Raw genomic sequence first — 23162 nt, 5'->3', positions numbered from 1 at the left:
GTATGCATGAGTGTAAGTGTGAATATGCACACGAGTCAGTGTACGTGTATATATGAGTGCGAGTATCCGACTGTGCGCACACACGCATGTGTGTGTGTGAGAGATACTTCAAAGATTGAGGAATCTGCCATTTATTTGTTATGACTCCCCTGCAACCTCTCTCTGCTCTGCAGCACTGCACAGAGCCAGGCCCTGTGAGTGTACTGCCGTGTACAGCAACATGGGTGACACTTTGAGCAGAGGACTACCTAACCCAAGGGGCCCCCTCTTGCATCACACCATCAGGCTTCCTGCAGCATTGCCGGCCCCATTGTCTGCAGAAGAATCTTCTCCTTTTGCTCGTCATTCTTTAGGTCTCTGGCCCTTTCCCTTTAAAAAAAAAAAGAGAGAGAGAGAGAGAGAGAGAGAGACAAATAAATATTGAGCCAGATCCTCAGCTGTTTTGAATTGGCCTAAGGCCACAGGGCCGGATTAACCTTTTGTGGGCCTGGTGCCAAACATATCTGTGGGGCCCCATGGAGGCAATGGAGCATGGCGCGGGGAGGTCAGTCCCCAGAGCGAGGCGCCAGCCAGAGCAATGGGGCATGGCATGGCATGACAGGAGCGGCCCTGCTCCACCCAATGCGAGGGCACTATTTACAAACCGGCAGTTGCCAGACGCACAGTGGCCTGCCCGGCCCTGTGTTGCCAGCATGCCCCTTCCCTTCAGGGGTGGGCCCATGCCACACCACACAGCCCCCCCCGCCCAACACCCCTGACTCCCTATGGCCAGAGGCCCCATGGACCCACTATGCCCAGCGCCCCCCCCAGACCCACCCACAAATGCACAGTGCCTTGCACAACACCACCCTGCCCATAGCCCCACCACAATTGTCCAGCACCCCCCACAGAACCCCCACTAGTGCCCCGACACACACAGATCCTCCCCGCCCCCTCACAGCCTAGCACCCCCCCATACTCCCCACAGACCCACTCCCCCAAGCCCTGCCTCCCGGCCGCACTCACTGGCCCTGCTGGAAGGTGACTGTGTCTGCCGGGCTGAGCCAGCAGCGCAGCCAGGGCTGGTCCTAGGGCCGGGAATTGCTCCGGCCCCTCGAAAGTGGCGCAGTCAGCCAGGCCAGGACCTGCCCCAGCCGGGGTCCCTCAAGACGCTCTTGCCTGGAGGGGCCCAGCCAAGCCCTCCGCACTGTCTCCCCAGCACACCCGGCTGAGGCTGGCCAGGCTTCTGCACCAGTCCCAGGCGACTCAGCTCTAGGGAGACAGGTGGGGCCTCACAGATGGTAGGAAGCAGAGACTGCCCAGAGCCGGAGGTGCACTGGGGTCTGGCCAGGGGGCTGAGAGGAGCAGGGGGTGGGGCCAGGGGGCGGAGAGGAGTCCTCGGCCAGCCGGCGGGAAGGCTGAGAGGAGCAAGTGGTGGGCGGGGGGAGCCAGCAGGGTCTCCGGGCACAGTGCAAGTGGAACAGGCCAGGGTCCCTTCTGAGCATGGGCCCGGCTCCATGGAGCCACTGGAGCCATTGTAAACCTGGCACTAGTGACTTCAATGGAGCTTTGTCTGATTTTCACCAGCTGGGGATCTGGTCCATTGACTCCAACTGAGCAACACCTATTTACACCACCTGGGAATCCGGCCTCATTCACTTCAGTGGCACTACAGCCAATTTACACCAGCTGGGGATATGGATGTGTTGACTCCAGTTGAGCTCTGGCTTATTTACCCACCCTAACTGAGACCAGGCCTCCATTGGGTCAGGTGCTGGACAGACATGTAATAGGAGACACTCCCTGCTCTAAAGATCTTATGATCTAAAAAGGAAGAATAGACAAAGAGTGGGAGGGGAAACAGAAGCACAGAGTGACGGGAGTGAAACCCAGTCTCCTGACTCTCAGTCCAGCACTAGCCCGTGCTGCTGTTAAGGTGGGAGGTGGCAGTTCTTCTCTTACTATAGTGTAGTTATATTGAATCCAAGGCAGTTTCTTCCCATTTATACGAGAGAGAGAGACGGCTCAGACTAACTACTGTAGGAGAGGACACAATCAAAATGAAGTGAAAATGGACTAACCCTCTCTCCACTTCTTCTATGGTGTCAGGCAATGGCACATTGAGGGTCTCTGGCAGGAATATAGCAGCGATGCCTGAGATTATAGGAGCTGTCCCATATATAATTGGTGGGAAGTATGGGAAATATTCCCCCGTCACCCTTACCACCGGAGCTACTATGCCGCCCACGCGAGCCATGGTGCTTCCAAGCCCCATGCCGGTCTGTCTGCAATGTAGAAAAACACCTTTAAAAAAGAGATCATAAAATCATGATAATATTGGACTGATTCTGGAAAAGAGCAGATTCAATCTGCCCATGGACTTTTTTCTCCCCTTGGTCTGCTCAGAAATGGCCTTTGATCAGAACCGGCTTTCCTTATTTCTACAGCTAGTTAGGAATTTCCCTTCAACAGGAAATGCTATTTCTGCAAAAGCGAAATTTTCTGTGGGAAAAAGGTCATATTTTTGCCAATTAAAAAAAAAAAATTCTGTCAGGGGGTGGGAAGGGATCAAAACTAAACGATTTGGGTTGACTTTAATCTTTGAGGCTATCCCCAAACTGAGGTCAGGACTCACTGTGACAGGAAGGCTGATGCTGTACAATAGGATTATAGTCTCTAAATGCCTAGGTGGGGAGAAGTTATCTCCTAGTAGAGATGCATCCTTTGAGGCATCAGAAAAAGGGCAAATGAGAGATCCAAGGGCTCGGAGTTGGAGCTAGACCAATTCAAACTTGAAACAAGGTGCACATTTTTAACAGGGAGAAAGTTTTGAAAATGGGACTTAGGTCATTCAGAAAATGTTACTTTAGGCCTAAGAATAGAACTGAGGGAAAATTTTCCACTGGAACAGTTTTCTGTCAGAAAATGCTGATTCAACAAAAATGAAATTTTTCATGGGAACATAATGATTTCGTCAAAATTTTCAGTGAAAAATGATTGAAACATTTCATTTCAGTGAGGTCAAAGGGATTTGTTGTTTTTCTTTTTGCCCTGATGGGGCCTTGGGAGCCCAAGGATGGGAACAGGAGAAGCCTTACATTGGGGGTGGGGGAGGGTGAAGGTCGATCGGCTCACCTATTTCCCTCCCCCGGTCAATGGAAGGAAAGAAACCTCCTCCCCCCAAGGTGCGTTCTTTACCTAATCAGATATACGGAAAGTGCAGGGCTCAGAAATATTGAACGGAGTTTAGCAAAATGGTTCAATAGGAACTTACTGAAATGATAACTGATTTATCATTTTGATTATTATATTAATCAATAAGATGAAATTCAATAAGGACAAGTACAAAGTACTAGTGTCATGGGACATGCCTGCTTTGTAGCACCCCATGCTGCTTGAGTGTGGTGCTGCAAGCACTCTCTGCCTCAGTTTCCTCCTCCTCTGGCTTTCCTGTCTTTCCTGGGGGTTCACATGGCTCAGCCCTCTGGCTGGCTCACTCAGGGTTCAATCGTCCCTTGAGGTAACAAAAGTTCAAACACAATAAAAAGTTCTTTGTCCCCACTTGGGCTCCCCTTCAGCCCACCCATCAGACTCAGTTCCCAATCCTTTCTGGGTTACCCTTCGTTCTCTGTCTTTGGCTGTGGGACACAGCCCGGACTCCTTCCCTGGAACCTTTCACAATCTCCTTCAGACCCTTGTTCAGGGCCTTCATCAGAGTCCTTCCAACATCTGACCAGGACCAGCTAAGGCGGGGGCTAGCTAATCTGGCGCAGGTGTGGCTGAGCTCAATTACCCTTAAAGGGCCAGGTGATCTGTGACAACTGCATGTAAGAAGGAAAAATCAAAAGCAGAAATACAAAATGATGAATAGCTGGCTAGGTGGTCGTATTGCTGAAAACGATCTGAGGATTATAGTGGATCACACGTTGAATATGCATCAACAGTGACATGGTGTGAAAAAGGCCACTGTGATTCTGGGATGTATTAACAGGACTGTTGTATGTAAGAAACAGGAGGCAATTGTTCCACTCTATTCGGCACTGGTGATGCCTCAGCTGGAGTCCTGTGTCTTGGAGAGAGTCCAGAGGAGACCTACAAAAATGATCAGCGGTTTAGAAAACCTGACCTATGAGGAAAGGTGGATAGAACTGGGCATGTTTAGTCTAGAGAAGACTGGAGGCAGGGGAGCGGGGAAAACACATCAGTCTTCAAATATGTAAATAGTTATTATAAAGAGGATGATCAATTGTTCTCCATGTCCACCAAGGTTAGGACAAGAAGGAATCAGTTTAGTTTGCAGCATGGGAGATTCAGGTTGGCTTTTAGGAAAAAACTTTCAAACTCTAAGGATAGGAACAGGTTACCAAGGGAAGTTGTGGAATTCTCATTCTTCATGTTTTTTTAAGAACAGTTAGACTAGGGGTCGGCAACCTTTCAGAAGTGGTGTGCCGAGTCTTCATTTATTCACTCTAATTTAAGGTTTCGCATGCCAGTAATAATTTTAACATTTTTAGAAGGTCTCTTTCTATAAGTCTATAATATATAACTAAACTATTGTTGTATGTAAAGTAAATAAGGTTTTTAAAATATTTAAGAAGCTTCATTTAAAATTAAATTAAAATGCAGAGCCCCCCGGACCGGTGGCCAGGACCCAGGCAGTTTGAGTGCCTCTGAAAATCAGCTCGCTTGCTGCCTTTGGCACGGGTGCCATAGGTTGCCTACCCCAAGTTAGACAAATATCTGTCAGGGGTGGTGTAGGTATACTTAATCCTGCCTCAGCATGGAGGGATAGACTAGATGACCTCTTGAGGTCCCTTCCAGCTCTACATTTCTATGATTCAATGGTTTGTATAATATAATGTGATATAATAGTTGAAATGATAAATCAGTTACTGTTTTGATAAGTCCTTATTGAAATGTTTCATAGAGTTTAAGGTCCGAAGGGACCAGTAGCTCTTCTAGTCTGACCTCCGGTATAACATGAGTTGTTAAATTTCATCCAGTTACCCGTGTTGAACCCAATAACCTGGGTTTCAATAAGGTTGTTCAGATATTTCTGAAATGAAATTTTTTAGAATTTTCATCTCACAAGAAATTTTGAAATGTTGGAACTTCCTTTGGAATGAAAATTCGGAGCTCTGGTTCCAGCCGTGCCTGAGGAGCCCTGTGGTTCCGAGCTCTGACCCCCTGACTTGAGTAACGCATTGGGTAGATTTTCATCTAACGCAGAAATAGATGAGTTGCTGCAGTAGGTACCTGATGACTGTTGGGTACAGCTCGCCGGTGTAGAGATACAAACAGTTAAAGGAAGAGGCTAAGCATCCTTTTCCAAGCACTGCCAGGGATGTACGTAAGGCCTTCAGCTCTTGTGGGGGGACATGAAAAGATGAGAGTTAATGGTCAGTGCTGGTAGCAGTCACGAGTGGGGATCAGTTGCTGAAACAGTCCTGGCCAAGACTGGTCACTCAGTGCCTACAATATGTATCCGAGATACAGCCAGAGTAACACTATGATCTATAAAAGAGATGTCTACATTAGGGATGGTCAGAAATTTTCCATCAAAACTGTTTTTTTGATGGAAAATTGGGGTTTTCAACCAAACAAAGTTTTCACAGAGTGTGTCTGCCTCCCGCAGACAATATCATTTGAAAAATGAACACCCGAAAGTTGAAATATTTTGATGCTATTGTAGTGCCACATGGGAGTGTAGTTCAGTTGCCTCTTGTCCCCATTCTCCTTTGTGGGCCTGACTCCCTGATTGGACAACATCTCCCATGATACTCCTGTTCAGCTCCCGAGGGTATCACTCCCTCTGCCACTTCAAGTGGATGTGGGGCCATAGGTCAGGGTTGGGCTGTGGGGGTCGAGGTCGGGTCATGCAGTGGTGCGTTGTGGAGGGGAGGCATAGTTGTGGGGAGGTAAGGCCAAGGGGTCAGTTTTGGCTATGGGGGTAAGGCTGTGGAGAGGACTTTGGCTGTGGGGGTGGGGTTCAGCCAAAGATGCAGGGCCATGGTGTGAGGTTGGATTGTGGGGGTGGGACCATGAGTCAGGGGAGGCCCCTGGGGCGGGGTATTGGGTCAGGGGAGGCCCCTGGTGGTATGGCCATAAGGGTGGATTTGGGCTCTGAGGACTGTGGCCAGGGGGAGATCATCTTGGGAGTAGACTGTCCCATGTCATGGTATGACTAGGGTCCCAGGTAATCTTAATTCAGCCCCTTCCCTCCCCTGGCTGCTGCACCCTGAATGCCCACCTCGTGGCACAAATATGTTGGCCAGGATCGCCAGCCCTGCCAGGATGACGGAAGCTGCCTGGGTGAAGCGCCGGCCGATGAAGCTCATCCCGATGGCAGCGCCCAGCTTGGCCGGGATGTCAATGGAGCCAAAAGCCACCTGGATGAGATAAATGTTGAAGCCGAAGTGCTGCAGGTCCATGGCCAAGCCATAGAAGGCAAAACTGGTGGCAAACCTGTGAATGGTCATTGGAGGGGGGGATGTAAATATACAGTGCAGCCAGATTTATCCCTGGTGTAACTAACTCCGATGGGAAAAGGGACAGGGGGATCTTGACTGGCCACATGTTTTTACCTCCAATGAATCATGGTCGGCATTGGGGTCTGCACTGACTCTGAGGAGAGGGTGCCCCCCACTGACCTCCCCACTCCTCTCCCGGCAGCACAGCACCCCCTAGTGCTGCACTGGGGCCTCGGGGTTAGAAAGAAAGGATAGAGCACACCTACCAGACACTAGATATGCAGCAGGATATCCTGCGTACGTTGGGTGTGCGGACCAAACTGTACAACGTGTAGGAAGATTGTGCCAAGGCCATTTCCTTCTGCATGTTGGATTTCAAGACCTAGGGAGAAGAGACAGTAGGAAAAATAATTCTGATGTATTATCCTGCTGCACCCTCCTCATTGTGCTCAGCACATTTGATATGCTTCACTGGAGAAAATGAGGCCAGATCCTCAGCTGGTATAAACCAGCTGTTGCGCTATTGAAGTCAATTGACAATGAAGCTGAGGATCTGGCCCATAGGGTATAGCAGAAATATGCGGTGAAGGGAGGCAAAGATGCGCGATGCGAATGATTAGAGCTCTGGAGAGACTCCCATGAGACTGAAAGGATTGGGAATGTTTACCACAGCAAGAGGGGACCTGATAAAGGGCTACAAAATAACGGACAGGATAAAGAATAGTCTGCCAGCGTTTGAGATAGGATGAGAACCCAGAAGTCCTGAATCCCAGTTCCTAGCTCTAACCAGTAGGCGTCGCTTCCCTCCCAAAGTTGGGAATGGAACCCAGGAATCCTGATTCCCAGCCTCCTCCAGCTCTAACTGCTAGACCCTGCTCTTCTCCCAGAGCCTGGAATGGGACTCCATGCTAGCTACTATCAGAGACAGGATACTGGGTTACACAGATCACTGGTCTAATCCAGTCAAGCAATTCCTGTGACGATCACTCCCCAAGGCCCAGGAGCTGTTTTAAAATGTTTGCACCATTCCATTTAGAGGAAACTGAGGCTAGGTCTACACTACCCGCCTGAATCGGCGGGTAGAAATCGACCTCTCGGGGATCGAATTATCGCGTCTCGTCGGGACGCGACAATCGATCCCCGAATCGACGCTCTTACTCCACCTGCGGAGGTGGGAGTAAGCGCCGTCGACGGGAAGCTGCGGAGGTCGATTTTGCCGCCGTCCTTACAGCGGGGTAAGTCGGCTGCGATACGTCGAATTCAGCTACACTATTCGCGTAGCTGAATTTGCGTATCTTAAATCGACCCCCCCCCCGTAGTGAAGACCTGCCCAAAAGCAGACCAGGAATGTGGGTAAGCTCAGCACAGAAGAAAACTTACAACCAATCCTGCATCCCCCTCTAGTGACCATCCGAGAGCTATCGCTTGGCTACAGGAGCTGGCACAACACTGACGTGATCCTAACGCAGACTTAAGAGAAAAGCAGAACACAGACTTTCCTGATTTTTAAAAATATGTTCATCCAGTTACATATGAACATAGATAGATACAGATAGAGGGGTCTGTATGCAGATAGATTGGATCACTTCATCCACCACTGAAATGCTCTGGGTTGGAAAGCAGAAGCTGTTTAACAGCTCATAATAATGCTACTCAACCTTAGGACAGAAGATGAAGATAATTTGACTTCGGTGGGTTTTCCTGGGGCATTAGTCCTGAGAAATTTGGTCCGAAGTGTTAAAACTGAAATTCTCTCTTGTGCTCTAGCCTAGATGTCCCTGAAGTGAGGGCAGCTTTATCCCTGGGGTAACTAACCCCATTTGGAAAAGGGCCCAGGGACCTTAACTGACCACATATTTCCACCTCCAGTGAATCATGGTGGGTCACTGGGGTCAGCACTGACTGTGAGGGGACAGCGCCTCCTGCTGGGCCCCCCCATCTTACTCCTTGTAACACAGTGTTCCCTAGCATGGCACTAGGGCATCAGGGCTACCATGGATTCCAAGGAGAGAGTGCCCCCTGCTCAGCCCCCCACCTCATAAGCCATTGTCTTAACATAATAGAACGGTTAGTATTGAAAGACACTGCAATCTATTGTGAAATACAAGTAGCATAGTTTGTACCCAAAGGTATTTGTGTCCTTGTTTATCTTTGAAAAACAAGCAGCTGAGCTCATGAAAGGGCAGGAATTATTAATCTTAGTTCAGTCCATTGGCGTGAGCATCAGAATTCTTATTAGAGCTAAGACCTCACAGTCTTATCTTTCTGCACATCTTAATAGGTTTACTTTTGCAAATGAAACTGCTTCTTTCTGCATGTCAGAATCATGGGACTTTACCGGGCATATTAATGACAATGATTTTCAGGTTGGAAAAACAACAGACTCTTGTACTTTGGAACGAATTAGAAATCAGAAATCAGGCACAAAAGGCGAACAAATTTGTAGTCTGATTTTGATCACTGGACTAGGGCCAGAATTTAAGCATCATTGGAAGCATGCTAGATTTATATCATCCATATATTAAATTAATGTCAGCAAATATCCCAGATCAGTAAGTGTGGTTATTCAGATGACCTTGAGAGCTTGTATTTGGATATGGCTAGAGGGGTTATTGGGCTCAATACAGAAGTAACTTAATGAAATTCTGTGGCCTGAAATATATGGCATGCCAGATGATCTGGTGGTCCCTTGTTTTGGCCTTAAAATCTATGAATGATGATTTGAGGGCTGGAAAGAATGCCTTAGAGTGAGCGACTGAAGGAGCTCAATCTGTTTAGCTTATCAGCAGGAAGATCAAGAGGTGACTTGATTACAGTGTATAATCCTGGGAAGAAAATATCAAGTATTAAAGGACTTTCAAGAAAGTGAAAGGCAGACCAAGAACCAGTGGCTGGAAGCTGAAGCCAGACAAATTCAAATGAGCAATAAAGCACAAATTTTTAACATGGAAGGTGACTAACCAATCCATTGAAACAAACTCCCAAGAGAAGTGGCTCATTCCCTATCTCTTGATGTCATCAAGACTGCCTGCCTTCCTGGAAGATGCTTTAGTCAAACACAAGTTACTGGGCTCAATACAGTAGTAACTGGGTGAAATTCTATGGCCTGTGTTATGCAGGAGGTCAAACTAATGGTCTAATGGTCTAAAATCTATGAGTCCACGGACCAGCTTCTCAGCTGATATAAATCGACATAGATACATTAACTATGCTGATTTACACTAGCTGAGGACCTGGCTGCCAAAGCCTAAATGGATTGGATGACAAAGTTTGAGGGGTGTATTCTGCTCTCAGTTGCACCAGTGTAAATTTGGAATAACTCCTTTGACTCTGGATTTACAGCAGGGTAAACAAAAACATCATCTGGCCCACAGTGTATTCCAACACTCCTCCCAAGGTGAAATTAATTCCTGTGCAGCACAAAACTTATGTACCAGTTGTTCCATTTAAGTCCTTAAAAACATAGTTTAGATGGGATTTAAGTGCTGCACAGAACTTGTGCTAACTCAGGGATGAATTTCACCTTAATATAATCTGTGCATAGCCATCAAGTGTTGTGCAGCTCCACAATGAAATTTTATGCATGTTGTTTAAATGCCAGGGTGACGTTTATCCCCATGGACTTCTGGATCCCAGACTCATGCATATTCTCTTGGGACAAATTTCAAGGGAGATTGTCTTGTTCACTCTCTCTCTCTCTCTCTCTCTCTCTCTCTACTAGGTAAGATTTGACCTGAGCCAATGGCATGCATGAGAATGCTGCCAAAGAGCTGGGTGGGAAACAGTTTTCCGATCCCAGGAAAATTTTGGAGATCTCAAATTTTTCTGATCCCAAATCAGCGAGAGAAGACAGCCTAAAAAATTTGCACAAATTGACAGTATGAAAAAAATTTGAGTTTGAATCAACTGAAACATTATTTTGACATTTTCAAAATGTTTTATTTCAATTTTGACATTTTTTCTATTTAAATTTTTAAACTATAATTAGCAAAAATGTTGAAACTGAAAATACTGAATTTTTCTTTTAAAAAATGTTTGAAATGAGAATTTTGAAACTTTTTTCCAAAAACTTTTCAAAATGAGAAATGTGTTGACTTTTTAATAAAAATAAGTTTAGTTGGAAAATTCCTGACCAATTCTACTGCTAAATGCATGAGTATCATGCAATGATGCATGAATAAATCTGGACAGAAAATGTGGGAGTTTTTTCCCATGCAAAATTTCAAATTTTCAGTGAAAATTCAAATACTGAAAGAGACTAGAAATGGAAATATTTCTGTTTGGGAATGCTGCCATGGTGCCTCATGGGAGTTGTAATTCAGGTGTCTCATGCTCCCATTCTCCTCTACAGGCCAGGCTCCCTGGTTGGACTATATCTCCCATGATGCACCATCTTGGAGAGATGAGGTGGTGCATCCTGGGCACTTCTGACCCTAGTGCATCATGCAGTTCTGAGGGCCAGCTGAAAGCCTACACATCACTTCAGTCCTCTGGGGTTCCATCCTTATTGCACATAAGATATGGTTATCTATGGTTTCTTTTGATGGTGCAACAATTCCATTCATCTCTTTACCTCAGTATCAAGCTTGTCTCCTTCTTCTTTTTTTCTATTTATCTGAGCAACTTTCTTAAGCACCTGCACTGCTCGGTCCGGTTTTCCTGATAGAACCAGCCAGCGAGCGGACTCTGCAAACCACCTGCAAAATGAGCAGCAATGCCAAGAAACAATGGAATGCTTCCTTCTTTCCAGTTGGGGTCTCTTTGTAGGAATTTGTGGCTCATGGGAATTAGGGACATTCAGTCGTGGGTAGAACTAAGAGTTTGTGGGGCAGATTCTGAGAAGAAGTTACACTGCTGCAAACATACAGGAGCTCCACCAAGTTGTTGTTATTTCCATTATAGTAGGACCTACAGCTCCCAGCTCTACAGTACTAGCCCTTGAACATATGCATTTTCTGCAGTGACAGGTACAAATGACTGCCTTGGATCCAAAGACAGTCACAGACCTTGGTAAAGCCAATGGGTGTGCCAAGCACATTCTTTCAGGACCATCAAGCTCCTTTAGGTAGTAAAGACAGCTGCAAACAATGGGGTTACTAAGCTGTGTAACAGATCACAGCTAAATCAGATGGGAATACAGACTGAGACGCAGGGTTTGTTTCAGCTCAGCCCAATGAGTATTAGACCATGTATGCTTCCTGCAGCCCCCACGCTTGAGCCCTGTGTCTAAGAGTGAGATCAGAATCTAGCCCTGTGAACCTATCAACAATGCACTTACCAGGAGTAGAGAAAGAAGATGAAGAAGGGCATTGATGCGGTGAATTGTAACCAGCGCCAGTCCGGGAGGGCATATGCCAAGCCTGCAAGAATAATCTGCCCAATGGTAGCGCAGTATCCCACCACTGTGCCGGCTATGGTCCGTACATTGGTTGGCACCCACTCAACAACTGGAAAGGAAGGCACCCACGCTAGAGGGGTTAATACTAGAGCTGGGCGAAATGTTTTGGACACACAGTTTATTTACTGAAAAATGCAGGTTCAGGTTGACCAAAACTATTTGCAAATTCGGTTTGAGTTCAGCAAATAGCTTTGCACTCCGCCCCACCAAAAATATTTTTTCTTCTGAAAAAGTCAAAATGTTTTGTTTCAACTCTTTGTTTTGAAACAAGGTTTTGTTTAGAAATTTAGCTAGATTTATTTAAAAAAAGCCTCAACATGTGTAATAAAAATCCAGAAATGCACAAAATGAAAAACCAAAAAGCTCCCACCTCCCAAAAAGATTTGTTTTTAGTTGAACACAGCATTTCATTTGATCCAAAATGAATTTTTGTTTTTCATTTCGGTGAGAAAAACAGAAAAATTTCTATTTTGTGTCAACTTGAAACAATGTAAAAAAATATTTTTGGTTCAGCCACTGAACCAAACTATCAATTATTCCTACAGTTCTAGTTAATACGCTGCACAAGCGAACAGGTTTTGGAGGCATGTGGGAATGTTTCCGTGGGCTTGGATCCAGATCTCAGTGGTGCCACCTAATCTGTGAGGGGCTTTGCTGTCCTTCAGGGTTAAAAATGATGCTGAGCTATGAATGTGAGGCAGTGGTGGCCAGTGGTTAAGGTACTAGACTGGTATTCAAGGCACTGGTGTTCCATTCCTGGATCTGCCACGGAATTTCTCCATGAACTTGGGCAAGACACTTTCTGTTTCCTCTATTCCTTATTTGTATTTTAGTAGCACTTAGGTTATGTCTACACTACACAGTGTTTAGCGACATGGCTGTGTTGCCATAGCCGTGCTGCTAAAAGTCGTGTAGTGTAGCCGCTGTTTGTTGGCTCTCTTGCCGATTAAAAAAAACTTCTATCCCCAAAGAGCGGCATTTGCGCTGTCGTCAGGAGAGTGCTCCTGCCAACAACGCGCTGTTCACACTGATGCTTGTTGCAGCAAAACTTGTCTTTTGGGGGGCGGGGGGGTTAGCGCCTCTGAAAGACAAAAGTTTTGTCGTTCAATTGCCAGTATAGACATAGCCTTAGGAATCATGCACCAGAACCCCATTGTGCTAGGCGCTGTATACACCCACAACAAAGAGATGATTTAAAATATAAGACAAGAGACAACAGTTGGATGCAGAAAGACAGATGGGGTGGGGACACCAAGAAACAATGAGACTGTGCTGGTCAGCACAGTAGGCAGTGGTCTAGTACACCACGCTTTGTCTCCTACTCCACTTTCCCACCCTTTGTGTATTTTAAACCATAAACTCTTCAAGACAGGAATTGTTGCTCACTATGTGAATGGACCAGGTCCAGCACAATGGATGTCCTGATCTTGACTGGGGTCTGTGCAGCACCAGGCACAATGCAGGCCCCAATCTCAATCAGGGGCTGTCAGCATCCAGCACAATGGGGGCCCTGATCTTGGGGTCTGTTTAGTGCCTGGCACAATGGGGGCCCCAATTTCAGTCAGAACTTCTAGGTGCTACCATAACAATTACTGTTTTAGCACCGTTAATATTAGAAAGAACCGACTCAAACCCTCACCCACAATTCCAAAACAAACTTTTTTTTAACATGTCCTTAATTGCAAAGTATTATTATTGTAATCCAGTGATGCTACAGTGCCGGGCAGGGGCGGCTCTAGCTTTTTTGCTACCCCAAGCATGGCAGGCAGGCTGCCTTTGGCGGCTTGCCTGCGGGAGGTCTGCCGGTCCCGCGGATTCAGCGTACCCGCTGCTGAATTGCCGCCGAATCCGCGGGACCGGTGGACCTCCTGCAGGCATGCCATCGAAGGCTGCCTGACTGCCGCCCTCGCAGGGACCGGCAGGGCGCCCCCCGCAGCTTGCTGCCCCAGGCACGCGCTTGGAGCGCTGGTGCCTGGAGCCGCCGCTGATGCCGGGCTCCCTCTGAGACACCCTCCTGGCTCGGGCTGAATATAAGCAGAAGTGATGCATGCAAACGCAGGGATAAATATTTGTATGCTGGGGCCAGATCAAAACCAACAAGAGAAGGAAAACAGCATCCAAAAATGAAAACCAGGCATTTGAGGGCAGGGGTGGCTGCAAAGCAATGCTGGGAGTCCTGTATAACAATGCACCATTAGCCCGTGTAACTCACTGTCATAAGTTCACCTTGAGGCTGAGACCTTAGCAACATTCAAAAGAGGAATCAGATATTTGCCTGGAAAACAAGAACATTGAGAATCCCAAAAGAAAAAAAGTAGGTTACTTAGGAACCATCTTTTTGTTCTGTGTTTGTGCAGCGCCTAGCACAATGGGGTGCTGGTCCATGAGTGGGGCTCCTAGGTGCTACTGCAATATGAATAATAATAACCGGGGTCCTAGGATACACAATTATAATGTGATCTGTTCTGAGCGGGTATAGAGAAAACAGTGATAAAAATACCAGCCCCTAATCTGCATTGCCATTGATAGCTCAGGTGCTAAAAGAAAAGTGGGGGATTGTTAGATCACTCACACTGCATACCAGGGACGTGTGTCTTGCCTTCTGGCTGGGCTGGGTCATGAAAAGTAGGACAGCAGCTCCACAGCTCTCCCAGTTAATGAGGGCTGCTGGGGCTTGAGAGGTAGGTTGGCCTCTCAGGGGGACTCAAGTGAGCTTGGTTCGGTTCCTGGCTCTAGCACAGGATCCCTGTGTGATGGTGGGAAAATCAAACCCCTCTGAGCCTCCGTCTATAAAATGGGGACAATAATTCTTCCTTTGACTATTATAAGCTCTCTGGGGCCGGGACAGTCTCACTATGTGCACATGTAACCCAGAGCTGCGTGCATGGGTCTCTATAGGCTGAGCTAAAGAACTCATTAGCTTGGAGGTTCTCTGGGTCAATTCCCAGCCCCAAGTCACTAAGATGGTGGCTGTCCATTAAGCAGGGCTCTGTGGCCGGAGCAGAGTTATAGCCTCTGTGCAGCAGACACAGAGGAGGTAGATATCCAGTGCCTCGCACAATGGGGACCAGATCTCAGGGCTGCTAGATGCTACTGTAATGTTAATACTGCACACACTGTAATGAGCCCCTGATTTTACTTAGTGCCTCTGGGTGCTATTGTAATACTACTAATAACCTAATAACCTGTACTAATAACCTATCCAATGTAATGTGGCCCTGATCTTCGTAAGGGCCTGTAGGTGCTCCTGTAATATTACTAATATGCACACTATACTGGGTCATTAAGGTGCTACTGTAATACTACTAATTATGCACACACCAGAATGGAGCTTCTAGGTGCTACTGTAATACCAGAAATAATGTGCACATTGTGTTGGGGTCTCCTAGGAGCAACCGTAATGCAGGTAATTATAACCAGGGCGAATTTTCCCAGGCTAAAAACAAGGAGCAGTGGAAGAAGGTCCCTTACCCAGTGACATACAGTTGAGGATGATCCCAGAAAGGGCCATCCCGACCAGGAAGCGGAAGATGCAGTATGCGGTGAAATTGGGCGAGAAGGCGGTGCAGGTGCCCGAGACAGCCATCTGCAGGTAAGACCAGCTCAGGAGAGCCTTCCGCCCGAACCTGTGGCACAGGAAGGCATGTTAATAGCTGTGCTGGGGGTCTGGTGACTGATAGAATCCTGTATATGCAGAGCCACAGAGCCCTGTGGATAGGTGGGGACAGCACTGATGTGACCACACCTGGCAATCTGCCTTCAGTCCTGGGCACGAGGATACAGATTATCTATTTTATCTAATCTAATCTCTGTGTGTTCTAGGTGCTCAGAGGAGAGCAAGCACAAATGACCAGGGCTCTGGAGGGACTGACCCACAAGGCAAGGCTATAAATGAGTTAAATGCGGCTAAGCAATGACTACAAGGGGATGTGGATCACCATCTCAAGTGTAGGGGAAAGGGTAAACCGCAAGCACTGAGTGGAGTTGCTTTCTAAGGGCTACTGCAGCATTGAAATCAATGGGAGTTGTGCCTGTGACTTCAATGGGCACACGATCATGTAGGGAGAGGGAATGCAACTAGAAGGAAGAGGATGAACATAAGCAAAGGAAAATGTAGCAACTGCCAGGCCGTGGGTCAGATCCTCACCTGGTATGAATGGGCCTCATCCAATGCTCATTGAATACAATAGAAAAATGCTTGTTGGCACCAATGAGCCGATTTACACCAGCTAGGAATCTGGCCCCACTGACTCCAGGGGAGTGATGCTGATTTACACCAGCTTTGCATCTGGACACACTAGGCTATTAGACTCTGGGATTATTCTACCCCATGGGTAAACCTCATCTCTGAAGTCAAAATTTAAATATTCAGTTCACTGCCAGGACTTTTGCCCCTAGCCCCAGCATTCACCTCATGGCTGCTGCTTTCTGTGCCCCTGCAGCTGCTCTCAGAGTGGGGAGAAGGAAGAGCCTTTCAAAGACCCACCTGTCCGCTAAGCTTCCAAACACAAGCGCTCCCACCAGCACCCCAGCCATGTAAATTGACTGAGCCATCTGTCCGAGCGTCCGCAGGTTACACACCAGGTCCCACTGCAGGCGGGGGAGGAAAGGGGGTCAAGACATTGTCATAACAAGCCGCTCATACCCACACAAGGAGGAAACAGCCGATGTTATGGATGGGGGGAGTATTTAACTTAGCAAACAAAGGTATAATGGAGAGCTGGGGTGGCTGGTCACTAGGGACTAAGGCAGTGGTTCTCAAACTTTTGCACTGATGACCCCTTTCACACAGCAAGCCTCTGAGTACGACCACCTCCCCTTATAAATTAAAAACACTTTTTTATATTTAACACTATTATAAATGCTGGAGGCCAAGTGGGGTTTAGGGTGGAGGCTGACAGCTCACGACCCCCCATATAATAACCTCGCAACCCCCTTAGGGGTCCCAACCCGCAGTTTGAGAACCCCTGGGTTAAGGGGAATTATCCCCAGCAGTTCTATAATGACAGTATTAGGCAGTTGATGGACTTCAGGGTGCAGTACTGCTTGCTGCCAGTGGGAGGTGGAATGTCTCAGGCTGCAGGTAGCAAAAGGAGGAGGCATAGAGCAAGAGGTCACGAGGGCTGCTGCCTCTGTTCCTGCAGCCCCACCGATAACTTTGAGCACCAGAAACCCTTGAAGCAGAGGAAAGGTGGCCTAGTGATAATGGGCTGGCCTGGGACTCAGGAGAGCTGGGTTCTGGTGTAGGCTCTCCTACTGACCTGCTGTGTGATCTTGGGTAAGTTGTTTCCCCTCCCACCCACTGTCTGTTTAGATTGTTGGCTCTTCAGGGTAGGGACTGTTTCTCTCACTGTGTCTGTGCAGTGCCTGGCACAATGGGGGCCTCCATCTCAGTCAGGGTCTGTGCAGTACCTGGCACAATAGGGGCCCTGATCTTAGCTGGGGTCTTGAGGCACTACAGATATTTTAATAACAATAATGATTTTATTGGCATCGGGATTTGGCCATTGCATTTGGTAAATAAGGTTACATTTAAAATAAAATTAATCCCTGCTTTGTATTTATATTTTTTAAAAAATTGCAAGTAAATATTTAACCAACAATCTGAGAATTGTCAAGGGCAGGGAACTTTCTCTGTGTGCAGTCCTGCAGCTCAGCATTAGTTAAACAAGCAAACAGTACTTTGCTGTGTCAGTGGATTTGTTAACGGGGTGGCTCGCAGCTTGTATGAGGTCACATGTGTGAGTGATCTAACGACTGGTGGATATTTAAATAAATGACCATCTCAGTATTGGGTATTTACTATTATGCAGCTGCATGGTGTGGCCTAGTAGTTAGAGCAGAGCATCGAGGGTCATAATTCCAAGCTGTGGAATTACGTGTATTGGTTAAAACAGGGACTGGGCATAAGGACTCCTGGGTTTTAGTCTGCGCTCTTGTGGAGGAGTGGGGTCTAGTAGGATAGAGCGGGGGGGCTGGGAAGCAGGATTGCTGGGTTCTATCCACAGCTGTGGGAGGAGAGTGGGGTCTAGTGGTTAAACAGAGACTGAGCATCAGGTTTCCTGGGTTCTGCTCCTGGCACTTGGAAGGAGAATGTTCTAGTGCTTGGAACACTAGGACTGGGATTCCTGGGTTCTATGACAGCTTGTGTGATTCTAGGGGTTACAGGAGTAGGACTGAAAGCCTAGGACTCCTGGGTTCTGTAGCCAGCTCTATGGTTGACACAATTGTGACCTTGGGCAAGTCATGTCACCACCCCGTGCCTCAGTTTCCCCATCTGTAAAATGGAGTTAATGGTACTACTACACACTTAGCTCACAGCAATGGATGCAAGTTTGTAAAGCTCTTTGAATCATGGGAAGGGCTGAGTTTTATTATACCCAGTTACAGCCATTTCTTACCATCTGGCAAACAGTTACCAGAATCCCCTTTGACAATCTGAATGTTCCTTCCCAGGACAAATTGTCAGTAAATAATAGGAGCAGAAGGCATGGAGATCTACAGTGACTCGTCATATAGAACATTATTATTTTCTGTTCTAGCAGCAGGTAGAAGCTCCAGCAACATGCAAACACAGTAAAAGATAGCCTCCACCCTTAAGGGTTTACATTCCAAACAGACGCAGGTGGGAGAAAGGAAGAATTATCCATGTTTTACCGATATGGGAACGTGAGGGACAGAGAGATGAAGAGATTGCTGGGTGCAGACCTACTCACCCCATCTCACAAAGGATATTGGAGAACTAAAAGGACAACAAGAATGACCAAGAGCTTGAGAAACTCTCTTGTGGAGAGAGATTGAAAGGACTCCTTGCAAAGGAGATGAATTAGAGGGGACAGGATAAAAGTCTATAAAATAATAGGTGGGAGAGAGGCAGCAGATCAGGAGCATCTGTTCTTCCTGTCTCATAACAAGGGGATGTTCAATGAAATTAAAAGATGAGTTCAAAACCGATGAGAGGAAATACACTTTTTCACATGATGTGGGATTAGCCTGTGGAACTCACTGCCACATGAAGTCATTGAGGGGAAGAAGTTAACAAGATTGAAAGAGGGATTAGACATTTATATGGATATCAAAAACATCCAGAGTAATCATAACAACAACAACAACAACAAGGCTTCTGGGAGGGATATTAAACCTGGTACTTCAGGGCTTGAGTCGATTTCCAACTACTAAAGATCAGGATGAGACCTATGTATGGGACAGGTTATTTTACATGGGGTTACTGCAGGGTTCTTACACCTGTCTCTGAAGCATCTGGTGCTGGCCATTGTTCAAGACAGGAGACTGGGCTGAATGGGCCTTGGGTCTGATCCAGTTGGGCAAATCCCGTAATTTGCCTAAGGTGACAGAGTAGGAATGGTTCAGAGACAGGAATTGAACCCAAGTCACAGTTCACTGGCTGGACCACACTTCCTCCTGCTCCTGTGCAATCAGATGTAAATATTGATCAATAACACCCAAGCAATGCAGGGTTTCTCTGAGCATGGTGAGTGCTTTAGGCCCTTCCTTACCTCCATAATGATGGTGTTGGTGAAGATGCTCTTGTCGTAGGTCCACCCATCCGTGCATGGCTCTGTTTCCATCTCTGTCTTGTTCGCGACGGTGGCATTGGGATTTAGGAGCTGCCACTGGGTGGTGATGAACCGGCGACACTTCTCCGGCTCCCAGTCCCCATCCATGGGGATGGAGATCCTCAAGAGATCTTTGGTGCTCAGCCTTTGAGTCACGTTTGTACCACCCGTGTTGTTGGCAGTGACATGGATCTGGCAGTGGTGTCCTGGGACAGCAGCAGAAAAATTCTGCAGGAGGTTATGAGAGGCTGTCATTAAAACAGGGATAACAAGCAAAGCGACATGGATGATTTGAAAGCGGCCCATGCCGCCAATGCTGTCTAGGAGTTCGGCAAAACTCATGACGAACAGATCCACCGTTAACTCGCCTCCTGAGGACTTAAATGAGTTTCACAAACAGAGCTGCATTTGGAAAGGGTACCTCCTACAAAAGTTCCAGCTCTCTTTAGAGATCTGTCAAAGCACGACAGCTATAGCCAGCCGCTTCCTACAGGAGAAAAGCAAAACTTGGACGGCTGCATGGGAAAGTTTAGTCTCATTGTCTCAGAAAAAAGTTCCCTTTATCACAACCCCACTAAATTCTTGCCTACAACGTTGAAACCGCTATCAATCTGGCATCCACCCCAAGATCTGGGGTCTCAGCGGGGATCCCAGTCTGTTGGAAGAAGATCTGAGCAACCTGTGGTGTGAACTTGGATCACCTCAGTTGGACTGTTTCGTTTTGGGATGCTGGAAACTGTGCATGTGTAGTGGTGGTAATGGGGGTGGGGGGAGGGAGTAATATATTTAGCCTTAGGAAACTGATTGGGTTAAATGGGTGCTTGTGTGGGTTATGTAAGCCATAATCATCTTACTTGGGTTAAGGTTCTACTCTGGGTTTGAAGGATTAGCTTGAAGGGAAAGGGAGACAAAATCTACTGATTCAGTAAATGTGGGACAAAGGGCAGTGTTTGGAAGGTATTAGGCCTCCAGTACACAAGGGCACCAAGCCTGCTTTGCACTGGTTGATTATTATTGGCATTACAGTTAGAGGCTCCAACTCAGACTATTGTTCCATTGTATCAGTCACTGCACAGACCCCAACTGAGACGGGGGGCCCATTCTGCCAGGCACTGCACAGACCCCGACCAAGATCAGGGCCCCCATTGTGCTGGGTGCTGAAAAGATGACTCATGGGACCAAATCCTGAGCTGGAGTAAATCAACATGGCCCCACTGAAGACAATAGGTTTATGTCAGCTGAGGCTCTAACTCCATATGCACTTCATCGAAGCTGGCTGGTGATGGAGGAGAGCTGGGGTCCATGTGGAGACAAATTGCTGGATAAAGACAGGGCAGAAACAGTGCATAAATCCATGGGAGAGAGGGGAGGACAACGAGAATGGCTGGGGGAAAAGGTTAAGGAAGTGCCTGGAGCGCTGGCTTAGGGAAAGCAGACCTGGCTTCTATCCCTGGTTCTGCTGCTGGGCAATTCACTTCTTTTCATTATCTGTTTAAACTGGGACGGGGCTGCCTCATTGTTTGTCTGCTCTTAGATTGGAAGCTCTTTGGAGCAGGAACCATCTCTTTGTTCTGTGTTTGTCTAATGCAATGGTTTTAAAACTTTTTTTCTGGCGACCCAGTTGAAGAAAATTGTTGATGCCTGCGACCCAACAGAGCTGGGGACGAGGGTTTGGGGTGTGGGAGGGGCTCAGGGCTGGGGCAGAAGGTTTGGGTGCAGGGGTGAGGGCTGTGGGGTGGGGCTGGGAATGAGGGGTTCAGGATGCGGGAGGGGGTCAGGGCTCTGGGCTGGGGGTGCAGGCTCTGGGGTGGGGCCAGGGATGAGGGGTTTGGGGTGCAGGAAGTGGGTGGAGGGGGCTCAGGGCTGGGGCAGGGGATTGGGGCACGGGGTTGGGGTGCGGGCTTACCTCATGTGGCTCCTGGTCAGCGGCACAGCGGGGATGCTAAGGCAGGCTTCCTGCCTGTCCTGGCACCGTGGACCGCGCTGTGCCCCGGAAGCGGCCAGCAGCAGGTCCGGCTCCTAGGCGGAGGCGTGCAAGCAGCTCCGCATGCCTCTTGCCCGCAGGCACCCCCTCCAGCTCCCATTGGCTGGGAACCAGCCAATGGGAGTGTGGAGCCGGTGCTTGGGGCGGGGGCAGCGCGCGGAGCCCCGTGGCCCCCCTGCCTAGGAGCCGGACCTGCTGCTGGCCGCTTCCAAGGCGCAGCACGGTGTCAGAACAGATAGGGACTAGCCAGCCTTAGCCGGGCTGTACCACCTACGGGACTTTTAATGGCCCAGTCGGCAGTGCTGACCAGAGCCGCCACAACCCAGTGCCTTACATTCCGCAACCCAGTACTGGGTCACGACCCGCAGTTTGAAAACCACTGGTCTAGTGCATAACACAATGGGCTCCTGGTCTGTTGCTGGTGCTCCTCAGCCCTACCACAATAGAAATAAATACAAATAATAAATAATGTTGCAATCCTGATCTTGGTTGTGTCTTCTAGGTACTACTATAATACACACAGTACTTAAGAGTAATAGTAATAGTCTGGGTAACAACATCAGGAGAGTGTAAAAGCCAGTCCAGCAAGTAGATATCCTTTGATGTAGTCAGTTGTCCACAAGAGATGTTGGTATCTGGGACAAAATTCACCCTGAGCCATTGGAGTAATTGCCAGGGAGTTGGTGTGCGGTGAATGCAGTGTTTTTTCCTAAGCATGATTGTCTTACTCTTACCATCTCCTTGTGTAATTATGATTTGTAATACAGCACTGCCTAAAGACCACATTGTGCCAGGCACTTCGTGGACCCTGACCAAGAGTGGGGCCCTTGCAGGTGCTGGCCACTGCACAGACCTGACAGATATCGCGCTCCATTGTGCTAGACTTTGACCGAGATCAGGGCCTCATTGGCCGTGTGCTGCACAGACCCTGACCAAGATCAAGGCCTTGTTATGCCAGATGCTGCCAGAAACCAGCTGATACTATCTGAGATCAGGGCCGGCTTTAGGCCGATTTGCCCGATTCCCCGGAATCGGGCCCCGCGCCTAAGAGGGCCTGCACCAGCGCCTTTTAAATTTTTACTCACCCGGCAGCGCTTCGGGTCTTCGGCGGCATTTCGGCGACGGGTCCTTCACTCGCTCCGGGTCTTCGGTGGCATTTCAGCGGCGGGTCCTTGAGTGCCGCCGAAGACCCGGAGCGAGTGAAGGACCCGCTGCCGAAGTGCCGCCGCAGACCTGGAGCGCCGCCGGGTGAGTACGAATCGGCCCCGCACTTGCTAAAGCCGGCCCTGTCTGAGATGCAGGCCCTGCCATGCTGGGTGCTACACAGACCCTAACTGAGATCAGGGTCCCATTGTGCCGGGCACACTTGGTAAGAGACAGCCCTTGGTCTGAAGATCTCACAATGTAAATAGACAAAGGAAGGTTTATTAGCCCTCTTTTCCAGATGGAGAAATTGGGGTACTAAGGCCCAGAGTTTTAAAGGTATCTCGGAGTTGCTCCACTCAGCATTTCAAGTGACTTAAATCATTTAGTCTCATTTTCAAAAGGGAATTAGGCACTCAAGAGCTCAAGTCTCTATGGAAGTCACAGGGACTCAGGGTCCTAAGTGTTTGAGTCACATCTGAAAACGGGACTTAACTTCCTATGCAACTTATGAGCTTTTGCTACCCTCTGTGCAGGGCCGGCTCTAACTTTTTTGCCGCCCCAAGCAGCAAAAAAAAGCGCCGCCCCGCCGTAACACCCCCCCCCCCCCC

General features: G+C 48.1%; 1 protein-coding gene across 1 annotated transcript; it reads right to left on the bottom strand.

The window, feature by feature from the left end:
- Positions 1-281: 281 nt before the first annotated feature.
- LOC112102314 (solute carrier family 22 member 6-A-like) lies at positions 282-19766 on the bottom strand. Its single transcript, XM_024193534.1, has 10 exons — positions 19365-19766; positions 16334-16437; positions 15319-15473; positions 11728-11896; positions 11023-11146; positions 6716-6831; positions 6230-6444; positions 5236-5344; positions 2061-2264; positions 282-369 (listed from the first exon to the last, which is right to left on the bottom strand). Exons 1-10 carry the CDS (start codon positions 19764-19766, stop codon positions 282-284), a joined length of 1686 nt encoding a protein of 561 aa, XP_024049302.1.
- Between the last annotated feature and the right edge of the window lie 3396 nt (positions 19767-23162).

The sequence above is a fragment of the Terrapene carolina genome, unplaced genomic scaffold (genome assembly GCF_002925995.2).
Source record: "Terrapene carolina triunguis isolate 2854851 unplaced genomic scaffold, T_m_triunguis-2.0 Scaffold89, whole genome shotgun sequence".
Classification (NCBI taxonomy): Eukaryota; Metazoa; Chordata; order Testudines; family Emydidae; genus Terrapene; species Terrapene triunguis.
The sequence above is the reverse complement of the archived record's forward strand: the minus strand, read 5'-3'. Positions and strand labels throughout refer to the sequence as shown.

What these genes read in the sequence shown, in the direction of transcription:
- LOC112102314 (XM_024193534.1), bottom strand. Translation starts at nt 19,766, where the DNA reads ATGAGTTTTGCCGAACTCCTAGACAGCATTGGCGGCATGGGCCGCTTT. An exon ending in CCAACACCATCATTATGGAG is followed by an intron (nt 16,438 to 19,364) that starts GTAAGGAAGGGC and finishes CCCCGCCTGCAG; the next exon opens with TGGGACCTGGTGTGTAACCT. An exon ending in TTTGGAAGCTTAGCGGACAG is followed by an intron (nt 15,474 to 16,333) that starts GTGGGTCTTTGA and finishes CCTGTGCCACAG; the next exon opens with GTTCGGGCGGAAGGCTCTCC.